The 24999-nt window shown below is 45.6% G+C and overlaps 1 protein-coding gene across 4 annotated transcripts in view; it reads right to left on the bottom strand.

The window, feature by feature from the left end:
• Nucleotides 1-24999, bottom strand: part of SPECC1 (sperm antigen with calponin homology and coiled-coil domains 1) — a 956149-nt gene that overhangs the window by 587939 nt on the left and 343211 nt on the right. For 2 of the 4 annotated variants that reach the window (XM_069226284.1, XM_069226285.1), the window contains one exon: nt 7715-14644. The exons of the other annotated variants lie outside the window; for them this stretch is intronic. In XM_069226284.1, coding sequence (XP_069082385.1) covers nt 14623-14644 — 22 coding nt within the window. In that variant the 3' untranslated portion in view covers nt 7715-14622. Of the gene's footprint in view, nt 1-7714; nt 14645-24999 lie in introns of those variants that run through there. 4 annotated transcript variants of the gene reach the window in all.

The following is a 24999-nucleotide window of genomic DNA, read 5'->3' as shown; positions in this document are numbered from 1 at the left end:
TTATACAATCTTTCGATAGGATCAGTAATTGTATGTAAGTGTTTAAAAAGCTATGAGTTTTCTCAAAAAGGCTACCTTTTATTCTCCTGGAACGCCTTCTGGACTTTTTCACAAATTCTCTTAATAGTAAATAGGTATTCATGAATGGGTCCTCTACCAACTATGTTGGGACTACCTCACTTTTGTTTTCATAGATCATAAAGGTGCAATATAACACTGTGCTTGTTTTATTGATCTTTAAAGACCAACCTGACAGTACCAGAAGTAATATGCCTGTTACTGTTGTGAAGGTTTTGCTATAGCGACCCACCGGAATGTCACATGCCTGGTTGAGCCCTGAAAGGGTGCACCTAATGTGTCTCAGACGTGTCTGTTGTGTTGATTTCTAATCGTTTCTATGTTTTGTCAATTTCGTAGGGTTTTACATGAGCGGTTGATGCAGTGGTCTCAGTAATAAAGCTGAGAAATTTATGATCAGACCATTAAACTGCTTGAGTAAAAAGGTTCCAACCTTAGCTCCATGGAATTACATCTAGTCAATGGTATTTCATTTGAAATAAGTTACTTAGCACAATAGATGCTCAAATCCCAACTCTTCTAAAGTATGCAACTATTCCATTGTTTGTGAGTACTGCGTATCTCTACACTAAAGATTAAAATTACCTACACTGGATACCATTGAGTGGGGTAGCATAAAGGACAAGATACATCCAGATTCACAAACTACATTTTTAGCATGCAAAGTAGTACTACTTGTGTACTGCAAATGTAATTTACCTTCTCCTCAAGACCTTCTTCTGTTCTATCTTTTCTGTGCTGAGATTCCAGTCACAATGGTGAACATTTCCACTCAATTAGGTATGCGTTTTAGAAATAAATGGGAGCACGACAAAATGAGGAATAATTACTACTAAATGGGATGGGTTTAGGGAAATTTAAGAATGGCTTTGGGAGGAACATGCCAATACAAAATGCACACCCACAACACAGTAAGACAATTGCATATCACAAAATAACTGTCCAAAGTTACTGCAGCCCTAAAGCTCAAATGTTCTTCAGTCTAGACTCAAAGTCAGGCACAACACATGTCCCATCCACTGGTATTGCAACACATACCTACAGAAAACATAGGGGGGGCCATGCTGAGCCCCATGGTGGGTCCATGGATTGGCTGGAAAAAAAATAATTGAGCAATTTTTTGCCCTTGAGGGATCCCTGCGAGACCCTTCTATGTGTCTATGGGGTCAAGATACCTGTATCCTGACCCCTAATGTTTTTACTCTTCTTTTTTTACCTCCCCTGGCTGAAGCAAGAAAAAAAATGGTGGTGCAGATCTGGGGACCCTCAGCGAGTGGATTCGCGAAGGGTCAGAGTTCCTAGGTATCTATAATACTTTTTCCTTCAATATCTCTAAAATTACTGAACAGATTTACACCAAATCACAAAAAGGTCTCTTTCTGGACCAAGAGCTAGCTTTCTGCCAAATTTAGTGTAATTCCATTTAGTGGTTGACACTTATTTTGCCCCTCCCCCTCCTTTATCTCTGCTCCCGCTTCACAGATCACTCTGAAACCTTCCAGACAGCAGCCTTTGAAAGGCACTACTTTTCAACATTTCCTGAAGCTTTGTCAAACAGTGCCAAAGTTATTAGCAAAACAAAAAACTCTTTGTCAATGGGAATTAGTTCTAACTATAACTACCTCTTGGATATAGATAGATAGATCGATAGATAGATAGACAGACAGACAGATAAGGTTACATGACTGTATATTCTACATTCCTTCTCAAGTTCCAAGTAAACCTCAGTGATCTACTACTGCTCCAGGCACAAAAATATATTGTTTTTCCCCTGTGATGTTACAAACTCAAGCTTCTTGACATGGAGAATGCAGCATTTATAGGGTGATTTGCAATGCTATATGTCTGGGTGTAATGGACTTGAATAATAATACCCAGACTCTGAGAAGCTGTCACACGAGCCCGAGAGAAGATACGTCTGTGAGAGTACCACATGTTACCATGGCAATAAGCTTATGAGATGCTGGTCGTCATTTCAATATATGTGTTGAAAACCACTTGCAAAGCTTTAGATTGAATATATGAAAATCTAACTATGCGTGGCCACAATTTACAGAGAGAAGCTGCGAATCTTAATAATTCCTTCTAGCTAATACGAAACAGTGCAATGCATGCTCAATATACATAATTACAGTGCATGCACAGAGTACAGATGTGCTAGCAGAGTACTGCAGCCACGTCTGACAGAGTAATTCCATTTCCCTCAAACAAGATGTCTAATTTAGTGATAGATAACGCGGGAAACGTAGGAGTTCATCTTTTGCAAGCAGTATGGACTGAAATGTCAGAATGGCATGTGGAAGAAAGATACTTTACTTCCACCAAGGGGTTTCTTGCTAACTTCTGGATAATGCTTAAGTGTCACTTGTCACTGTTTGCAGCTATGAGGACATGCCCTTGACTCCATCAAGAACTGCTATTATGGAATTTACATGAAAAATATAACACCAGGCAAATGGTTCCAACATTGGAAACATGTTGCTGTCACGCACTAAAACTCGTCGAATTGCAGTCGCATTTAAGGGATACCAAGCACTTTGCAAGCTTCAAGAAGTCTTTTACTTTGAGTGCCCCAGGTAGACTGTATATGTATTGTACTCTCCCTGAACACATTAACTCACAGATTTCTTGTAAGGTTATGGATGCCCGTATTCTATCACAAAAATGCAACCTGGTACTTGGATGTATCTGTTCTAATGAGAACATTTAAGAAAATGTAGGCTTCTTAAAGGTATTTGCATTCAAGTAGGTATCCCAGAAGTCTGCACTCTTTTCCTGATGCAATTCCATTGGTACCACCTTCAAAAGCAGGTGCATCAATTATAAAGCCATCACGACCGGCACCCCAACTTATCTTGCAGACAAGCTCACCATCTCGGCATGCCTGCCTTTAGACTGCAAACTAAGAAGTGTAAAAAAAAATTGTTTTTAAATCAGGCATTTACCATCTATGCACTCAGGATGGGGTACAACACCCCTGTATCCATGCAGGCCATTGAGATGCTGCCCCAGTTTACGAACGAGTTGAAGTTGCACCCCTTTAAAGAACACTATGTCACATTAACCATATACAACCTAGTCACCTCTCTTATTACTTGTTGACTTTATACTTGCCTTTGACCTTGTACAGTGCTCCATTGCCTTTTAGCTAAGTTCACTCTAAAGAAATACCACATACATCCATAGATACACAACAAACAGACTTCCCTGCAACTAGCGAATGGTATACTTTTAAGCAGTCATTATACGTAGATGCTGATGACAACAAGACCGTACTGTGTCAAGAAGCGTGGTTTCCCAGTTGGAGCAAGCGTCCTTGTCTCCTGTTTTAATGTATGCACCTGCAATAATTAATTCATCACAGCCTGAGGTAAACAACAGTCTTCCCTGAAACTCAATCTCCCTCTCTTTACAAAATCTTCAAAATGATGTTATGGCTCATTAATAATGGTAAATCTGATGGCTTAATAATAGTGGCACACATATGTATGCACTGCACTTAGCATGGTTTATGAAGCTATCTCAAGATGCATGTAAGTGCAGACAGTATACTGCTTCACATCTGAAGAAAGCAAATCAGTAACATCTACATGAATTTCTGCCACAGGTTATGTCATAGTGTTTTTAAAACTCAACCACATGCAGATGCGTCTTTCTGCTGCACAATTTATCTGCTCTTTCGACATGGAAAAGGCTCAGGTTCACAGTTTGCGTCTCACATATTTATACTATATTCACAAGCCAATTTTCAGAAAACGAAATGATGAATGCTTGGATCTGACTGAAAAGCAACTGTTCTAAGAATGTCTCGTGATGTTTACCCATTATTTGTTTTTGTGTGTGAGGGTGTGGTTGGAGTGACCTATATGACATTTCACCTTTCTACTGTAGCATGCTAATACAGTAGAATATGATTTATGCCTGGTTTTTGTTATGCGATTTTTGCATTCACATATGCACACGCTCATTGTCTGATGGCAAAATGATTTATCATAATCACCATCCATTTTTTCAAGTGTAATTCTCACAAACATTTTCCAGGGTTGCCTTTTCACACATTTTTCTGGTATAAACAAAAACACATTTAGCCACCTAGACACGAGCACTGATACAGAGAAAGATCAGCTTGCTGGGATTTTCTGTGGAAGACAAAATGAGCACTCCCCTTGAACTGCCCAGAACAGTGCAGACAATACTCCTATCAGATATTGGAGGAAAAATATACATAGCTATTTGGACAGCTTTCCTTAGTATTGGAGAATCTAATTTATGATTTACAAGACTGATTTTTTCAGAATTTTGAAACTATTCTTCTGCTTTACTTTCCTTAGCTGGTTTTTGGTTCAATAATAATTATACTTGCTATGATTCTGTTGTAAATGAAGTTGGTGTCTAATGAGTACTTAATGTGAGCCGGCGGTTTCCGGTAGGCGAATACCGGTACTTATTTTTGGGGACCGGGACTTATTTTTCTGCATCAGATATTTCCCTGAATGCAAGAGAGGGACAAACACATAGTTTGGAAAGACGGAGGAAGAGAAAGTCGGCAAAACCATCGCGAAGGAAGAAAGCAGGAACCTGCAGGAGTCAGAGAAAGAGGCAATGAGTGTCTGATAGTGAATTTAAGGCGACCAGACAAGGCATTAAGTGGGCTGACTTTTAACTGCACCGGATGTCGGCTTCCGAGCAGAGCTTCAGGCACTGGCACTCTTTCTTTCACAAATTAAGCACTGCATTTAACACATGCGTGTAACACCTACTCTGTTTTCACTGACTTCTCGGAGTCTGTTGGGGTGAACAGTATAACCAATTCTACTCTGGGTTTATGGCAGCCTAGTGGTCAGACTCTGTTTGGGGGAGGTCAAAGGGAAGACGGGGGATACTGCCCTTCAACTGCAGTGGTTGGGATTGTTTGCCACTGGTGTCAAGAGGCCCATCTTACTTATAGCTGTGCTAACTGGGTCACACACGCCCTTGCCACAGTTGACTCAGCGTAATGAGGGAGAGAGGTTCAAGACATATCAAGTGGGGGGGGGGGGAGAAACTCAAACACTCAATCGCACAATAGGTGCAATAATGTAACCACAGTGCTTGCCCTTTAGAAAAATATAAGTATTTCAATCGCAACAGAACCTATTTTGATTAACGCAGAGTACACAACTCTACAGGGTTACTCCACGGGGTCTATAGAGTTCTCTACAGAATAAAAACATTGAAGTAATTGTGATTAAAGCTCAGGTGCAGACTCACTGTGTTACAGCATAGCAGCTTCAAAGCATTCTAGGACCTATAGATCATTCTACAGCAAAGGGCTATTCAGTTATTGTGCAAGGATAGCATTGCTTGACAAACAGTCCCACCAGCCTCTGTTACCCAAACGTTCACAGACAATGACTCAAGACATATGGAATCACTGGCTCAATGAAGCTGGTTTGGAGAATTGTGCCACCTCCTCTCCGCAGTCAGCCAGCAGCCATGGTAGCAGCTTTATGAAGTCCATTTCAGCAGTCTTCTCCTGTGGTGGAAGGATCTCCCTCTTTCAGTCTGGGACGTTGATGTAATCACTGAATTGCAATAGAGGTAAAGTCAGCACAGGACATCTCCATCTTAGCAGTGGTCAACCTCCTCTCTGTCAGACTTGACTCAGCAGTGGGACAGGGAGACCAGGGGACCATAGGCCCTTCACGGATGTTCTCAGTACACCCTAATATATCTGGGCTACTCCTCACACCAGGCTCACCCCCTCTGATCCATGGCAGGCAAATATGAGTGGGACAAGGCACTTCCCTCTACCCTCTCACAGGGAAGTAGCTCTGAGGGCCAGTGGCAGACCCAGTGCTGCTTCCAGCAAGAATAAAAGAAACCAGGTGATGCCCCACTCGCCTACAGGAAAGTGTTTATCAGGGATACCAGTCCTGAAAAATAGTTGCTCTTCTCTGGCAGCAAATGCGCTTGAACTGGAGAAGGTGGGGGCCAACGTTTATGTGGCCTTTTCAAAGGGGGGGTGTGGATCCACTGTTGGGTTTAGAACCTGGTTTGGCTGGTTTTGTTACGTAGTTCATTTTTCCTATGCAGTCGAGGTAGGTTGTTTGTGCAAGATGTTGGTTCCCCACAGCAAGCAGTGGCAATGATGGCTCCAAACAGGAATACTCACAACATGAGCACAGTAAGGGTGATGCTCCGCACCTGGCTCTCATCAACCTTCCAGGATGGGTCACTGAAAGGAAAACAAAGCACCACACTTTTCTCATTCACTAGCAGCTGTCTCTGCTGACTCGACGTGATACCCCCCCATTAGCCAAATGGCAGTGCTCAGAAAGGACTGATCAGGAATCCCGGGCTACAAAAAGTTCACATAAAATTCCTAAAGGTAATCCTGTCTCCATCTCTTTCTCCACCCTGCTGTACCTAGAGTTAGTCCCCCCCTCCTTAGTAAATCAGGCAATGCACATCAACTGTCAAGGGGTTGTTTCACAGGCTCCATATTGGGCCGTTTAAGGCAAGTAGCAATCCAAAATGCATCCCACTGTTATTAGTATATAGTGCACACTAGCGTCCTGCTACCATCCACCATATATGCATGTGCACACAACATTCACACAGGGATGCCAGCGTGAGGACTGGTCATAACATGAGCGACCCTTTACTCATTTCCTTGAACAGCTAAATTAGTCTGATAATTTACTAATCACTAAAAACATGGTATGCTGCCACCACCACTCACTGTAGAGGCCAGGACCATAAACGATAGTCTAGTCCACAGCCTAGGGTATTCTTTTGACAACCCACTGTGACCTCAGTGCCAAGCTTTGGGTCTCAGTGTCAATTTTGGTCCTAGGCCTGCATCGTGCACACGGGATTTTGAATGTGCAGAGGCCAAATTAAAGTCATAATACCAGATATACTTGCAGTTGGGCCACACAGGGCACGGGCACATGACCTTTATCGTGCAGGGGAACACTCCTGTCCTACCGTGTCTGAATTCTCCCCATTAGGCCATCCCGAGTGCACTAGTTCATGAGAGGGCCTGGTGAGAGCCTCTGTTGTCTGTGATCCCACGGCGAATCTATATGGTTAGGTTGCCAAGAGGGACCTACTGGGTTGTCGAAGAATCCCTTGGCACACAACCATCAATACTGTATTCACTCAGCCCCGGGAGTAAATGCATAGCAGAGCATCATGTGCATGACTAGGGAGACTGTCTGGAAGGGGGGCAGTAGTGAAGGAGAAGGGAAGATCGTCGTCTCCTTTATCATGTAGTTCCCAAACGTGGTACGTGGGGGCACAGGCGGGAGTCTCCCTCAAAAAATAATATCAACAGTTGTAGAAGACACTCAGTTTCAAACACATTTCAATTATATACAGAGTTTGTAACTTGGTACTATTGCGGCGGCTTATCCTTCAAGTGTTGTTGAACATCTTTAAAGTACAAAACAAGAAGACCATGGTCAGGATGTGAAGTTTGTGGACTCACCCACTTCTCCCCAGGTTGAAAACAAACAATTGTGGAGAGACTGGAAACATGAAACACTGCAGATCCCTGTTTGTTCTTGGCGTGCTATGAACTCCTAATCCCAAATTAATCGATAGGCAAACAAAACAGAAAGAGGAAACTACACACAGGAGAGCCACCTGGTACTAAAGCGAATAATCGTTTATTTTGCATTTGAAAATGTTAATGATAAAAGATCAGCACAATAAAACTCACATAACACTGTACCATTCATGGGTAACAGAGTACACATGGGCCAGAAAAGGTGCGATGTGAAAGTGGTTCTGGAACGGAACCAGCCGCATGCCACACACACACACACACACGCACACGCACGCGCACACGCACACACACGCGAACGCGCACGCGCTGCCTCTCCAAACACTTCTGCGTCCAAGGACCAGCATTTTCGAGCACCCTGTCATGAGCGCTCTGGAGACTGATTGCTCCAAGAAACTTGAAGCAACCTTCGTTCAGTATGGGGTGGGTGACTCGCATACATTTGAAAACTACTGGTTAGGGAGGAGTAATAGACTTATTGCACAGGTTGCGTCGGAGAATCCACGCAGGAATTTCACCGCAGCTCCACGGAGACCAAATCTTATTAACTTTACAGATAAGGCTGGAGTGATCGTCTCCTCCAAGTAAATGATCGTTGAGTACCACAGTACGAGAGAGAAGGGTGAGTGGTTGTAGAACATCTAACATCTAGGCTGGGCCCATCCAGGCGCATGCTTAGAAGAGAGTACTGGCCTTTCGAGAAGATGCTTAGAGCAGCACTACTCTCTCACAGACCTCACAGTCAGGTGTGGTCATGACTGTCTAATCCTAATATTGCAATAATTGTGAATGTAGATCTTCCGCTCTGTGAGAAATAATCATCCCTGATGGGACTTTTGTCGTCCAGTGGCTGGAATTCAATAGACAGTGACCCGCTACACCAGACTGTGAGATAGCTTTCACAATGACCGTCAAAATAGGACTTACAAAGGCAGTTCAAAGCAGGCTGCTTTACATTATGCAGTGAGGTCTTCACTAAAGCAGCCGACCAGAAGGTGTGTGTGAAGTATACTGTCTAATATAGGGGATCACTCACGCCTGTAGGGCATCTGAGTGCACCAGGCATGGTAGGATTATGACAGACGACCTGAGACATGGGTCTTTTCTGTTCATAGACTGATAAATGTGCTCACGGTTATCAATGATGCCTCAAGTGCCAGGGTTCAAAGCTCTAAGGCACATCATGTGCTTGGTGGCATGATGATACCATCAGCGAGGACATTTACTGCTCAGGTAAATGAGTCCTTGGAGATCCCCTCTGGTAATGCCCGGCAAGGCCAAGATGGTGACTTATGGAATAGCAGAAAGAAGCGAGAACTCGAGTGTTTTGGAGTCGCTTGTAAACAATAGAGTGTCATACATGTTCCAGGGATTTTCAAATCTAGCCATACCTATGAGTGCGTGCATGAAGATTTTCCATGTCTTTTACTAGCGATTGGAGGGGACGGTATGTTTTGAACTTCGGGAAGTACCTGCAAGGTTTTTCTTTTAGTTACACAGCCTACATACGGTACTGATCCTGCCCGGGACAGAAAGGCTGATGCAAGAATATGTCTTGATGCTGAAACTGCTTGGAGTATGGATGGGATAGTGCACGGAAATGATGATGTCAGGGTAAAAAAAAAAACTTGTTTAGAAACTCCTCAAAACCACCCTTAGAATACTTTAATGTGTGTTAATGTCTCAGTGACACATAGTTGAGATTTACCCAATCAAGGACAAACCGTGGCTACTGTTACTGGAGAGCCCTTGCAGAGGATGCAAAAGGCTCAGTCATTGGACTACTGGCTCTTCACTGTAAATGATATGCTGTTGTGTCTATACTACAGGATTTGAAGAAATTGATTCTTTTAAACCAAAGGCTTTTAGTTCACATACCTGTGGGAATGCATTATGTCCAACTCTATAATTTGACAAGTATGGGTAATTTGTCTACAAATCTGGGACCCAAAGCCAATTGTTAGCCATCACAAGGGTTCTGCCTGAATCAATGAATAAATTTGCCATCTGTACGGTAAAATGTTTATTTTTACATTCCTTAGGTAGTAATAGAAAAGTTAGAATAGTTCTGGATGTTTCTACACATTCCAAGCAACTACATCTTTAAATTTTGAAAAAACTGACTTGTATTAAACTGTTTCTAATACCTTTTTGCAACAAATATCTCACAGCTTTCTGATGTGTTTACATTTGTACTACAGATTCCATTTTTATTTTTCATGTTTGCAAACATGCTGTCTCTTTCACATGAAAGAGAGATGCACCAAGTGTTTAAGTGAATGTGGGAAAGGTGATGGTGTGACTATGTATTATAATGAATAAGGTCCCCACTCCGACCCGCCGGTGAACAAGGTAGGGATAGTGACAGTCACCTTGGAGTTTCATAACCTCAAAGATATTTGGCCTTCAGCCTTGTTCCTCTTTATGGTAATGGAACTCCTTGGTGACTTGCAATAGCCTTATATTGTAGAGTAGGAGGAACTTTGTCCAATATGTGTCAAATGCTCATATATAGCTCTGCATTCTTACAGAGAATTGATGTATATTGCTCAGTGTTGTTAACAAAGGATGGTGAGGACTACTCATACAGTTTCTGTTGCAAAGGTGGGCTATCAGAAGTCCCTCTGTGACCCCTTATTTCCTCTAGGGGAAAAAGAAAATGTCTGCTTATTTTCCAGTGGGGATATTTGAGTGCTTCCACCAAAGGCACATGATCCAGATGGACCCATTCAATGGGTTCCTTCCCTCCACCCAGATTTATAAATGAACTAGTAGTTAACCCCACCGAGTAATTAATAAGTGATTAGTGTGCAGTAGAGGTGGGTGAGCCACTGAAAGCTCGAGCCAAGGCTCGAGCATGAAGCCTGGCTCAGCTTGAGGTCCTGTTAGAACCTTGAGCCATTAACAAGCTGAGCTTTCATGTAGCTTGTGCCTGTCACCCTCACTTTACCCAGATGTGTGGTGTTATAACCAAAGCTGCAAACTTTGGAACAGGGAAACTAGGCTCGAATCTTGGTGTTGGCTCAACATCCTGTGAATGTGGGCAAATCACTTAATCGCCAGTACCTAAAAAAATGAATTGGCCTTGTGTAATTTAACTGGTGCTCATGTAAAGGGCTCCAATACCTTCCACTCGATACTGTGCTATATAAAAAAAACTGCAGAAAAATGTGCAAAGAGGTATAAACAAAGCATTATTTAAAAAGGAGAGACAAATAAATACCTATTCAGTGGCTGATTTTCACATGAATAAATTGCGGCTTCAGCCCTCCCAAAGCCTGCCCATTCGCTGGCACCATCGATGCTCTATTTTGCAGCATCCCTCTTCATCAAAGGCATGCATACGCCAGGCCTTTATCGGTGTTTATCCCTCCGAGAGAGTTCTGACCAACCACTGTTAACATAAGAGCAGCCATTTTTTACCTATTGTTTGGGACTATTTTTTTATTTTGTTTTCTACAGGTGACCGGTTCCGCCACACATTCGGAATGCTATTCTTCCTGTCCCTCGGTTTGTTTGCCCTGTTTGTACACTTGCTTGTATCAGTCAGATTTCTCATGTGCTGGGTAACCAGGTCTGTCATGTGATAGGGCATTGTGCCACTAAAGTACACAACGGAAGAATCCATTGGAATCTCTGCAGCGCGCGATTTCACTGAGTGGGCTTGGGTTACATCAGAAAGTACGCGGTCAGAGCCTAAAACCCTGCATTCCGACGGATCGCAAGGTGACTGCCAAGGACTGGTTGCAGGTGCTTTAGCGAGGGTAAACTAGCTCTTCAATAAATGGCTGCATGAGGGATCCAAGTCTTGGGCGGATAACTAGCTGTTATATATAAACAGTTAATATCCAAACTGTTTCAGTACCGGCACTGTGATGGAATAAGGCTGCACTATTTATAAGCGTAAAAAGCTCCGTTAGCCAAGTAGTGTGAGTGCCAGTTGACCAAAGATTAACATATCTTGGAAGACAAATGTTTTCTATGTGCATACCTAGTTGTTGATGTCAGATAAACTTCAAAGTGCCCATCAAGCAGGTTTTTTACTTTTCACCAGAGACCACACATAAGGTCTTCATTCTTGTGGGGTGCTAAACTTGAATATGAAAGTAAAGAACCAGGATGTAACTTGCGCACACCAGGAGTGATGCCCACACTATTTCACCAGGCAAAGCCTGGCACAAATGATGCAGGCAAATAGTGGGCATGTGGTGTTTGCACATTTTCACCTGGGATAACATGCACTAGTAGTGCCGTATTTGAGGTGCATACATTAGAATGCAGAGCAAATTGTACTTCCAGTAAATGCAAACATGTACAATCAGGATTTACAAAAGGCAATAGGTCGCCCATTGCAGAGACCTTTTGGCTTTGTCAGTGCTTGTTCTTCATAGTCGCGTATGAAAGCACTTTCCGATATGAGAGTTCAAAATACCAGTTGTGCAAAAACCTGCTGTATTTGATTTAATGGGCTATAATGTTGCTCTATAATCATCTGTGCTGCATAGAGGGTTCACTTGACAACTGTCTTTCCTCTTGGTTCACTAATGGCACTGCGACCTGTGTGTGGGCAAGAATGGTGTTCTAGGTTCATGTTTAAAAGTTCATGCTTAAAAGCTACCAATTTAATAAGTACTTCTGAGGGCGGTGCTATAATGTGACATATTTATGGAAAAGCTTCCACAAGCTGAAGAAATACACGTTTTAAAATGTTTAGAAGAGTGTGATATGTTATGTGGTTTGTTGTATGATTTACATAGCGAACATTTTCAGTGCTCGGCTCGTGCTCTAAGATCCGAGCCAGGCCCTTGGCTCGGCTCTGGCTCGGTTTACCGTTAATTTGTTGGCTCGCCCATCTCTAGTGTCCAAGGTTTCATTATTAACGGTTACTATAGTCGAGGCACCGGTATAGAGGATGAACCGTGAGATTTTGTGGCAGAAAGAGGGTGTAAAGCGTAAAACCGAGACGTCTGCATCCCAAGAGCTGAACGTTAAGACCTCCCTTGACAGACATGATCCTCGGTGTGCTGGGCGTTCCCCACAGTACACCTAGAAAAGTCACTGAAAGGGGCCAGGCGGCGGACAGACTCCGCGTTAAAGTTCCTTTTTAGGATCGAGCCTGCTTTGCATGCGCTCGCGCATGCGTATAGCAGGGAGACTCTTTAGTATTTAGAAAAGGGCTCCGGGCCCTGTCAACTTCACGTCAGTGCTTTTTATTGGTTCGTGGGCTTCCCTAATTAAATCGGCTTGCTTTCATTAGTCGAAGGCACGCATAGGTCATGCCTTTTCCGGTGGCTAGCCCTCCTCGAGCGCAGCGACCAAGTACAGAAAACATGCGAGGCTCGCTGTTTTCCATCCGGCTGGTGGACTTTTTTTAAAACTAATTTACGAGCCCGATCTCGCTTTGCAGAAGTCGAGCGCTTTACCTACTTGATTTCACTTTTTCGGGTTACGTGCATAAATGCACTTTTGCCCGATAGGTGAAAAGTCGGGTTAGGAGTTTACAACGCGATCGGCTCTAACACGAGCAAACGCGAGACCCGATGCATTGTAAATGCTTGTTTAACTCGGTCTCATAGGGAGGTCCGGCCATGATTTTATCAAAGAGGAACAGGTTTGTCTGGGTTAGGTCAAGTAAGGGTTTAAAAAGGACACTACCACCACCTAGAGGCCAGTCTGTGCCAAATCTCCAGTTTGAGGCAAGTTATCCCTGAAGCCGAGTTTGGCACTAATGAAAATCGTGACTGACCTGCATGGTACCCTAAGAAGTTAATTCATGTCAGACAAAGCAAATAATTTGAGTAGGTCACGGAATAACCACATAAAAGATGATTACTCCGGGGTCTTTCTTGAAAAAAAAAAACCTATATTTAGCTTAACAAAATTAGCGCGCAAACACCAGACGAGTGCAAAGCCACGGTGCGCGCTGAGAAAAGCACAACAAATGCGTGGTGCAAATAGAGTACTGCGCAAGGACCGAAAGCGGAAGGACGTGTAATAAAAATGAGTACGTGTGATTTGCCTCGGGCTGCCAGAGCCCCCGATACCGATGTTTTGAAACACCCAGAGGCAGAGGCGTAAACATCAAAGGAGTGTCGCGCAAAAATCTAACGGCCCAAGGAACTGCAACCTGCGTGTAAACAGCAGCGCCAAAGAAAGACAATGGTTTGCACAGGCGCCATGCCGAAGACCCCCAACTACATGTTTTTAAATCGCAGTCCTGCAAAAAACGTAAGGCGCACAGCAGCTCTGCAAGAAATAGGCCTTACTGACCTTTCACATGTTAGTGCAAGAAACTATCCACGCCAGAGAAGAAAACCACTCGAGTCAGAGGGGCAATGGGACAGATGGGGATAGACACAGAGGGATGGAGAGCGCCAGAGAGACTTCTGTTCACGGCCCTGAACTCCCACGTGCCGCTCCCATTTACAAAAGTGCCTGAATCCAAGCCCCATTCTACACGGCAGCCGTTTCACGGGCCTTCGACCACGGTGCTAAAAAAACCCTGACACAGTAGGCACGGTGACCTTCGGAACTGCATTAAATGTTTTCGGCGAGTATGGCTGGGTAGTAATCCATTGTGGTTTAACAAATACCCGCAAGACGAAAAATAAATGAGACTGCGGAGGTGCCTTCGTCAGGGGTTGCTGGCCCTCCAGGTCGCTGGTCCTTAATGAACCCGCAGTTAAGTACAGGTTTACAGTTTATCAAACACATACATCAATGACAGAGTAGGAGTGTCTGTGGATTGTGGACACGAAAGGTGCGGGCTCCACACACAGTGAACCATCTTGTGTTCTCAATGTCCTCTCAGCTGCCGCTCCGCGGAACCGTCCAGTGATGCTGAGCTTTGTCCTTCGTGACCAACGAGAAGGCCTCTCAAGGTCACCTTGAGCCGAGAGGACAAGGGGTGCCCGTGAGGAGCCGTCGATACCAGGCCTCAGATGTGTCCGATGAGGGCTTGGGTACTGCAGAGACAGGGCCGCGGTGGCGAGCTAGCTGGCCGAGATCAGAAACCTGCAAATCCAAGAGAGACAGAGATTACACAGCCCCCGTCAGGAAGAATCATGGTGTAACAAAGCAAATCATTTCATAGATGTAAGAGCCTGTGCTTTGAAAGCGCGCAATCGAGAAGGCACTGGGACTGGCACTGCCTGGCAGTACTTCTCATAGTGAGCATGTGTTCGAGGATGCACGGATTGGGCCTGGCACACCCAGCACAAGCTTCTCATATTGAACAGTCATGGCACATGGGTTTACAGAGATTGCAGCAAGTGAGGGTGGGCTGTCTGGCACAGGTGACTGCGGTTTCATTGCTTTTTAACAATAAGGTATATCTGTACATGGGTTCAATTCTAGGAATATGCAATGATGAACCCGGGCAGGGGTCCCGGCTGCACTGGCACCCGGTGGGTGGTTTAGAGCTGTGTTTCTGGAGGGTATCACAGATTAGGTCTGGATTGTTCTGGAAACACTGGGTGATAATCCCACTGACATGATGCTCTCTAGGTCTGGTTTTGGGTGCATTGGCACAGGTCACACAAAGTGCTTCTGGCAGATCCTTCAGGCACTTTTCAAGACCGCACTGGACTGAATTTGATCATTACAAAGGTTCTTGTATTCATCACAAAAGACTACCCTGCCAGGTGTCAACCCTGTGACATGCAGTTTACACATCTCCCTGTAAGTGACACATTGACCCACTGAGATATGTGACTATTTTAAGAGTGTAGGGCTGGATTACTGGAGTCAACGGTCACCGCAGATTCCTGCTTTCTATGCTGTGACTTCCAGTACTAGAAAAGAAGGCGTGCTGCGCGTCAGAATGAGGTACACCTGTGAACTGGAATATAAGATTGGTAAATTATGCTGCAGATCCTAGGGCGGTGGGGGAGAGGGAGGGGCTTGTAGGGAGCCTCGTGCGTCAACAATGGGGGACACTGCTTGAGCTGTGGTTGCTTTCCAGCCCCACAGTAACATTAGGCCCTGCACGGCATGACTGAGGTACAGTGGCAGAGTCTAGTATTAGACCACCCGTGGGCGCTGCTGTGCAGGACTGAGGTACACGAGTTGAGCTGTGAAAACCTACAAGCAGCAAGTGAGGTGCCCTGCCGAGTACCTGCAGATACACGGGAGTCATGGGTACGTGACAGACTGCTCTCTGCCAACCCACATGTGCCAGCTCCATCAGCCCTCGCCCTTCAGATAGTCTCGGCAAGGGCGGCCGCTTCCGAAACCCCGCGGCTGACTGTCCCACTGGTGTTCCCACAGCGCGAAGCGCCTCTTGTACAAGGACAGTGAAGCCGAACACGATGCTGGAAGCGAAAGGAAAAGCGACAGCACAGATGAAAAGCACACTGCAGGGCACAGAGGCAGAGCGCACACAAATACAGACGTGGCTCAGTCCCACAAGCCATGCTGACCCCGCGTGAGAAGGCTCGGGTTCCTTCCGCTCCTTGCTTCTCGGTCTCTGACTTGCCCTTGAAACTGCCTAGAGGTTGCTGTAGCTGAATGGCAGGGTGAGCACACGTGCATCAGGTGGAGTAGCAAAGGTGCCACACTGGCCCTAGTGCAAGCAGGGAAAATGGACCCGTCTATTGCTTGCGGAGTAAACCACAGTGTTATTCAAGGTTCGGTGGGACCCTCATGCCTCGGGGCCCCAGTGTACCCGCACCTGCTGCTCCATGCATAGCTGCACCCCTGCGTGCATCCATGGGATGCCTACAAACTGCAGACCGTGCTCCGTGGGATGCCTACAAACTGCAGACCCAGACACATTTACCCCTGCGCGCTCCACGAGATGCCTACGCACTGCAGACCCAGACACATTTACCCCTGCGCGCTCCATGAGATGCCTACGCACTGCAGACCCAAACACATTTACCCCTGCGCCCTCCTTGAGATGCCTACGCACTGCAGAACCATACACATTTACCCCTGCGCGCTCCATGAGATGCCTACGCACTGCAGAACCATACACGTTTACCCCTGCGCGCTCCATGAGATGCCTACGCACTGCAGACCCAGACACATTTGCCCCTGCGCGCTCCATGAGATGCCTACGCACTGCAGACCCAGACACATTTGCCCCTGCGCGCTCCATGAGATGCCTACGCACTGCAGACCCCAGACACATTTGCCCCTGCGCGCTCCTTGAGATGCCTACGCACTGCAGAACCATACACATTTACCCCTGCGCGCTCCATGAGATGCCTACGCACTGCAGAACCATACACATTTACCCCTGCGCGCTCCTTGAGATGCCTACGCACTGCAGAACCATACACATTTACCCCTGCGCGCTCCATGAGATGCCTACGCACTGCAGAACCATACACATTTACCCCTGCGCGCTGCATGAGATGCCTACGCACTGCAGAACCATACACATTTACCCCTGCGTGCTCCATGAGATGCCTACACACTGCAGACCCAGACACATTTACCTCTGCCTGCATCCATGGGATGCTACACACTGCAGACGCAGACACATTTACCCATGGGTGCTCCATGAGATGCCTACACACTGCAGAACCAGACACATTTACCCCTGCGCGCTCCATGAGATGCCTACACACTGAAGACCAGACACATATACCTGCCTGCATCAAGGGGATGCCTACACACCGCAGACCTAGACCCATTTACCCCCTGCGTGCTCCATGGGATGCCTACACACTGCAGACCCAGACACAAGACCTAGACAGATTTAACCCTGCCTGTCCATGGGATGCCTACCCACTGCAAACCCAGACACATTTACACCTACGTGCATCCACGGGATGCCTACACACTACAGACCTAAATAAATTTACCCCTGCATGCTCCATGGGATGCCTACACATTGCAGACCTACATACATTTACCCCTGCGTGTTCCACTGGATGCCTACACATTGCAGACCTAGATACAAGACCAACAGATTTACCCCCACGTGCATCTATGGGATGCCTACCCATTGCAAACCTAGACACATTTACTACTACCTGCATCCAGGGGATGCCTACACACTTCAGACCTAGGCCTATTTATCCCTGCCTGCATCCATTGGATGCCTACACACTTCAGACCTAGACACATCTACTCCTCTCTGTATCCAGAGGATACCTAGACACATTTACCCCAGCAAGCTTCATGAAATGCCTGCACACTGTAGATCTAGACACATTTAGTACTGCCTGCATCCAGGGGATGCCTACACACTTCAGACCTGGACACATCTACCCCTGCCTGCTTCCACTGGGTAGCTACACACTACAGACCTATATACATTTACCTCTGTGTGCTCTACGGGATTCCTACACACTGTAGACCTAGACACATTTGCTCCTTCCTGCATCCAGTGGATGCTTACACACTGCAGACCCAGATACATTTAGGAAGATGGTATTGCTCTAGATTTGCTATGGAAAAACCTAATCGCTCACTGACTAGTAAAGTATGCAAAGTAGAACACTAGCATCGGTGGCTTACCAGGGATGGGCGAGCCGCTACCAAGCATGAGAAACTATGCACACTGAGTATACCTCTGCAAAACATAACTACCCCCACCCCCGGAAGCAGGGCGAGGATGCATCTGTATGTGTAAGTGAAAGAGATAAGAAGAGAGAGTGGCAGAAAGTGTTTATGGCAGCAAGGTGGCGTTAGTGTACTAGACAGAAGGGATGTCATAAGGGGTCAGAGAGCTGGAAAATAAGATGTACATCATTTTCAGTGCAGTTTGACAGCATAGCGATGTCGAAGCTTTATGAGTTAGCTTTGGCTCTGCCCTCAGGAGCATCTCTCTCTATCTCATGCTACTCACTGTTTGTTGAATCATACTGCTTCCTAGTAAGTGCCTGCATTGCAATGCACAAGAGACTATTTAACTGCTCAAAAGTACACTGAGGACCTCATTACGAGTGTGGCAGCCTTAAGACTGCCACACTTGTAGTGGCGGTCTTACCGCCACGGTCCTGGCGGTAAAGACCGCCGCATTAAGAGTTCGGCGGTTTGGCTGAACCCAAACCACCAAAACGCCACCAATCCCACTGGTGTGGTCAGCGGTGAGCTCCTCGGGGCAGGCAGCATGCCAAAGACCACCGGCCATATTATGAGGCAGCAAACAGCCAGGCTTTTCGTGGCGGTCGCCCTACCACGAAAACCCTGACGGTAACGCACCCAGCGTTAGGCATTCATACTCTTGTCGCCAGCACCCCCACCCCCACATGTCCACACACTTGCAGACACACACCCCCACTCGCTTGCACACAACCAGACATGCACCCTCACCCGCTTGCACGCTTACGCACCCCCCTCCGCATTCATACACACATACCCCCAAACCCAACATTCATACACACATACATACCCACACCTTCCACTTTCATATACTCAAACACCCTCTCTGCAATTGTGTACACACACACACACACACACACACACACAATCCTTCGCAATCATACACCCCCTCCACCTTCACCCACTGCATTCATACACACCCCCACCACCACGCATGCATACAGCCTCTCACCTGCCGTCTGTCAGGCCGACGGTGTCGGATTTCTGCCGGTTTATGGGCGGAAATCCATAGGTGACTCATTATATGGCGGTCTTCGGACCACCAACACTGGCGGTCTTTTGGCACCCACTTAGATGGCGGTCTTCGCAAAAGACCGCCGAAGTCGAAAAAAGAGCCTGAATCATAACACATCAAATTATTTATCCAATAGATATATGGCATACAAAAACAGCTATTTATGATTTGTTTCCTACTGCACCAGGCTTTTTTTTTTTGGAAACCTTGCCTGGTCTGCCCTGACGCATGGGAAAATAAAAAGTAAACCAGTTAGAGTGTTTCTGAGATTAATGGGTGAACAGTACATCTCTAATTTCTGAATACAGTCCCCTGTAACATATATCACCCCTGGCTCCTTATGCCAAATATACACAGCTTTCGGAAAACAAATATTTTGTGTTTAAAGGTCAAACCTCACGTGAGTTAAGCTTTGTGAAACTATGTACTAATGTCTGCTGGTACGGATCTAATTATGCATCACATCCATATTCAAAAGAGATGCTTAAAGCTGGGACAGACCCAACAGGTTCCATCTATTCATCTTTTAGAATAACTAAAGTCTTCCTGAGAAGTGCAGATGCTGTCCTTCCGAGAAGTAGATAAGGTTTTGTTGAGAAGTGCCAATCATGTCCCATTACAAATTTAGCCTTGATAGTATGGGCTGGTACTGTCCTAATAAATGTAACTGTCCTGATGAGGAACGGCTCATGTTCTACTAAAAATACACAATTTAAGCTCAGAAGTGCAAGTTATGTCCCATTCCAAGCTTAAGCCTAATAAGTGTTAGTACTCTCCTGTTAACTGCTCAAAAGTACACTGAGGCCCAAGCAGAATGTTGAGTGGGACGGTCAAACAGGTTTCTCAGAAAACAGCATGCAAGTGCTGGTATTCGACATCTCTGAAATGTCTCTGAACAGTGCTCATTTTAGGCTCTTGCAGTGACAAGATGAGCAGTGATCAGTTGGACGAAAAGACTGAGGACTGAGGGCATGGTAGAAGTAAAAGACATACTGAACTTGGAGTTTGTCAGCTAAGCCAGTTGCCCCTAACTCTCCATATGCGTCTATCGTGTTGCTGAGGTGTGTAAGTCAGGTGAGAGCCAATAACCTGCATTATTAATGGGCTCCACATTATTTCACCTGTTGGAAAATGGGTTATTGGTAAGGGCAGGTAAGTACCTACACTTAGCAATAGGCCACTAACCTCCACTTAGGTCCAGTCAGGTCTCAGTAAATTAAACCTAGCTCAACCCTTGGTAGCTTGGCAACGAGCGACAAGGCTTAACGTAGGAGACAAAGCGTAAAGCATTCAAATATCACAAAAGAGTAATTAAATAAAACACAGGAAACAGTTCAAAAATCCAAAATCAATTTATAAAAATAGATTATATTTTTATCTTTAAAATGACACCAAAACGAATAAAATTGGATAAGGGGAACCGGAGATATGAATTTTTAAATAATTAATGCTTTCTAGCGCATTGAAGCAACTAGCGTTCAAAGGTCACACTGGAAAGGAACAAAGTCCAGAGTTCAGGCCACCCACGAGGTAATACTGTCACACTTACTTTCAGAAGTGTTTGATTCAGGAAAGTGGTCCACAGCACCAGCCAAGGGTTCTGAGGCTCTGGTGTGCCTCTTGGGGTCTGGGACTACAACTCCTACAATGCACATCTTCAACTTATGGAGTTGCTCCAAACGTCTCCAAACTTCTGGATCTTCTTCCAGAGGTCCTTTTTGTGTCCTTGAAGTGTCCACAACATCCAAGGTTCCAGAAGCTCTGAGTTGCTCCTTGGGAGTTGAGACTACAATTCCCAGAATGCACCTGGTCAGATCCTCAAATGGCCACTGGACGCTGGTCAGCTGGGCTCTGCTTGCAGGACTTGATGCAGGGGACTCTGGGCAGCTCCTTTGTACCTGTAGCAAACAGGGAGTCCCTTCTTGAAGCAGTAGAAGACAGGTAAAGTCCTTTTAGTGGTGAAGCCCAAGTGTGCAGCTGGTGCAGTCCTCCAGAGTGCAGTGTCTAGGTGCAGGTCAGGGGTCCAGCAGGGCAGTCCTTCTTCTCCTGTAGTTCTTCCTTGTTGGAATCTGATGGGGATCTGAGGTGTGGGTGCAGGTCTGCCAGGTTTATCCCTGCACCTGGGTGAAAAACAAGGGGGTCCTGGTTCTCCAGTCAGGTGCAGGGTCCTTCACCCTGTGATGACCACTTCCTGGGAAGTGTGGCAAAAATCAATCCCAGGGAGCAACATTCCTCAAAAATCCATCATGGCTGAAAGTGATTTTTGGAGGTTACGTATGGCTGAGCCCACCCACTGGTGTGGCTAAAAATCCTAAATACACCCTCTCCTGCCCTCTCCTAATCTAATCAAGGGGGCACCTAATTGTCTGGGTTTGCAGGATGTGAGGGTGTTGCTGGGTTGCTCCAAATGTCCTTCTCTGCCTTTGAAGACCAGTTTGGCAGCCCTCCCCCTTCCTGCTTCACCATCTGCTGAGGGGAGATCTCCTCCCCCAGGCACATCTCTTTGTGTGGAGCCAGACCACTTCACACCTCATCGAGGCTGCCTGGCCAGGCTGCCAGAGGCTGGCCAATCAGAGCACAGCAGCAAAAACACTGCAGGGCTGAAGTTGGCAACTTTTCAGGTAAAGTTTAAAACTCTTTACCTGAACAAGTTATATTAAATTCAACAACTGGAAGTTGTGGGATTTATTATAACAATTAATTTGATACCAAACTTCTGGTATGTGTTACTTAAGGGGACTTTTAAAATAAATCTCCTTATTCTAGCCTATGGAGGCCATTCACTACAATGAGGGAAAAACAAATTTGGCTGTTTTACCTCACCAGGGCTTATAAAACTATTTTATAAGGTCCCTGCTTATAGTTACATGGCACTGAGTCCTAGGGGCACATAGTGCACACACCTTAGGGGTGACTTATATGTAAAAATAAGGTAGTTTAAGACTTTGGAACTACTTCTAATTCCAAAGTCGAATTTGCATGTAACTTTAATTTAAAAGCAGCCAGCAAGGCAGGCCTGCCTTTAAAATGACACTGGGCACCTCAGCAGTGCACCTATGGGTGCACTACCTATGCTGGGGTCCCTAAACCTACATGCCCTAAAATATACTAGGGACTTATAGGTAGGTTGACATAGCCAATTATAATTAGCCTAATTTGCATACTGAGTTTACACAGAGCACAGGCCCTGGGACTGGTTAGCAGTACCCAGGGCACCATCAGAGTCAGGAAAACACCAGCAAAAAGTGGAAAATGGGGGTAAAACGTTAGGGGGCTTTTGCAATCAGCCCTGTTCTCACACATCACCCATGCCAAGAAACATTTAAACCAAGGGAGGGCCAAGAACTACCATTGCTAGCGTGCTCCACAGGATGTCAGACCTGTTGAGAAGCATTTAGGTCAGATGAGGGCCAATAACTAGCATTAATGATGGATCCACAGGATGTTAGACCTGTTAAGAAGTGTCTGCACTCCTTCCCATTAACAATGAAGCATCAATGCTAAGAAGTGCTGGTCTAATCCCCTTTGAAGCATTGCAGCTCACCTGAGATGTTCATGCAGTATGCACTTTCCCAATTAAAGTAGAACAGACCTGTAGAGAAGTGTGGGTTCAGTCCCAGTATAACAATTATGAAGAAAGTGCAAACACATCACAGTCCTTTAGAAACACTGAACCATGTTGAGATGTAGAAGGCAAGGGTCTGCTCAGGTAGGACTTGAACCTGTGACCTTTAGGTGTCAGACAGTTTTCTACATTCAGCACATTACTTTCTCACCAAAATGATAACTTGATACCTGTAGATGTACACAACCCTCCCTTCAACCTAAAGAGAAAAGATTCCTTTTGCTTTAAAGAACTCTCACCCGCCAGGGGTGGTGGCATGCTTCAGAGATTTCCTTCCTGTTCGGTTGCTGAGCGGGGCGTGCTGCAACTTGTGAGATGCACAGCAGCACTTTGTTGAGAAAGAGAAACAGAGTAGTGAGTGGGGGTAAGGCTACTCTTTAGAAATACCTGCCTGGTAGTTCTTAAGTTTTAATCTGTGTAAGCCTATCCCATACAGTAGGTGTGAGCAGAAGGGTGGGATGAATCAGTCACTGGTGCTGCAGGGTAGGGTGGGCGTAGGCCTGCTACTTGGCTGTTTACTCCTAGTGGTGGAGGGTGTAGCATGTGGGAGTACAAGACTAATCGGTGTTTCACCCCTGCTTGGTACGTGTTTTTTCCTCTGTTGTATGTAAGGGTTTCACTGCCACCTTCTGTTGCACATGGGTGGTCGTGGCCTGCAGCGTGGTGAGGACAAATCTCCTGGTAAGGGCGAGAGAAGGTGTAACATGGGGAACAGATCTTCTCCAGAAAGCAGGGGTTGTGCAGGTTCTTGCCACTATCTAGAGATGCGGACGGGAAGATGCTGGCATTGGCCTGCACACCTCCACCCTGATGACCACCGAACCCAAGGGATAGATGGAGTAGAAGGTGGGGAACGGGGCTGAGACCTGCTCCTCCGGGGATCCCGGGTTCCCTGAAATAGACTTGAGGCTTGGGTGGTGTAAGGGGTCTCTTGTGGACGCTGCTTAAAGCATGGATTGTGAGGGGTTGATATTACCCAGCAGCCTTCCTCACACGGACAGTGGGAGCAGAGGTAGCACATGTACACATAACACGTGTACAGCTTACCTTAGCATCCAGCGGGTGCCTAGATTAAACACTGCCTGAATGAATACTATAGCAGGGCATTATTACATGTACAGACTCCTCACGACCCGAATCCAATTGCAGGGGTCTCCTTGCCACACTGTGCATTACAGCAGGGCTCCCCCTAAATGCTACTGCAATATAAATTCAACTGAAAAACAAGGCTGAAAGGTAATTCAGCAGCTTTTTAAACAACAGTCGAGCTGACTGCATTATTTTCTTGCTATGGGACTCTCACCCCTTTGGTATGATGCCAAGCATCCCCAAAGGGAGAAACACTACAGTCTGAATAATCAAAGTTATACCAGTAACTTAACGATTTATATTACACGACTACTGGTCTTTGACAAAGTTTCATAGACTTACTTGACAATTGTTGAACCATAAGAATAAACTAATGCACAAGAAAGCAAAGAACATTAGATATGGGCATAGAGGGCTCGGAGTCTAATAGATGTTAGGATAAGAACACCCTTGGAACAGTTAAAGAGTCTGTAAGTTTAGGTGTTTCAGAGGATAGAGGCCTTTTCTGGCCACTATTGAAGAAAGACCTTCCTAAGGATACTATGTTGACCCCTAGGTGATTTAGTCTTGTCTTGTGAGTTCCATTTAGAGTCCCAGGACTGAAGTTTATCTTGAAATAGTCCTTTCTGCTCTGTTAAACCAAGCTGCAGTCTGGTTTTGCAGGTGCGTTAAGGAACTAACCGTGGTGTAATGTCTTTCAATAGAGATGAGTCAATCTACCTCAGTAAAGACGCTCAGTCTATTGCCTAAGTGATAACCCTTTCCAAATAGTAGGACTTGATCCAGGATATAGTATGTGGGCATTCTGAAGGTTGATGGGAGCAGGGGCTCTTAAGATGGAGTGTGTTTGCATTACTAAGTCTCACAAGAATTGAAAGACACGCTGTTGGTGCTGCTGCAGTAAGTGCTAAATGTATGGCAAAAGTAATCGACTATGTCTTCGCATATTGTGATTGTGTGTGGGGTGTCCCCCTACAGACACTGAAACAGAACAAAGAAACTAAATAAATGAACAGCTGAACTTTACTGAGGCCGATCTAGCAATTTCCTAATGGGCATCTGCAAAAACACTAGGTAATGATG

This window comes from Pleurodeles waltl, chromosome 3_1 (assembly GCF_031143425.1).
Source record: "Pleurodeles waltl isolate 20211129_DDA chromosome 3_1, aPleWal1.hap1.20221129, whole genome shotgun sequence".
Lineage (NCBI taxonomy): Eukaryota > Metazoa > Chordata > Amphibia > Caudata > Salamandridae > Pleurodeles > Pleurodeles waltl.
This window is presented reverse-complemented; position numbering and strand designations above follow the sequence as displayed.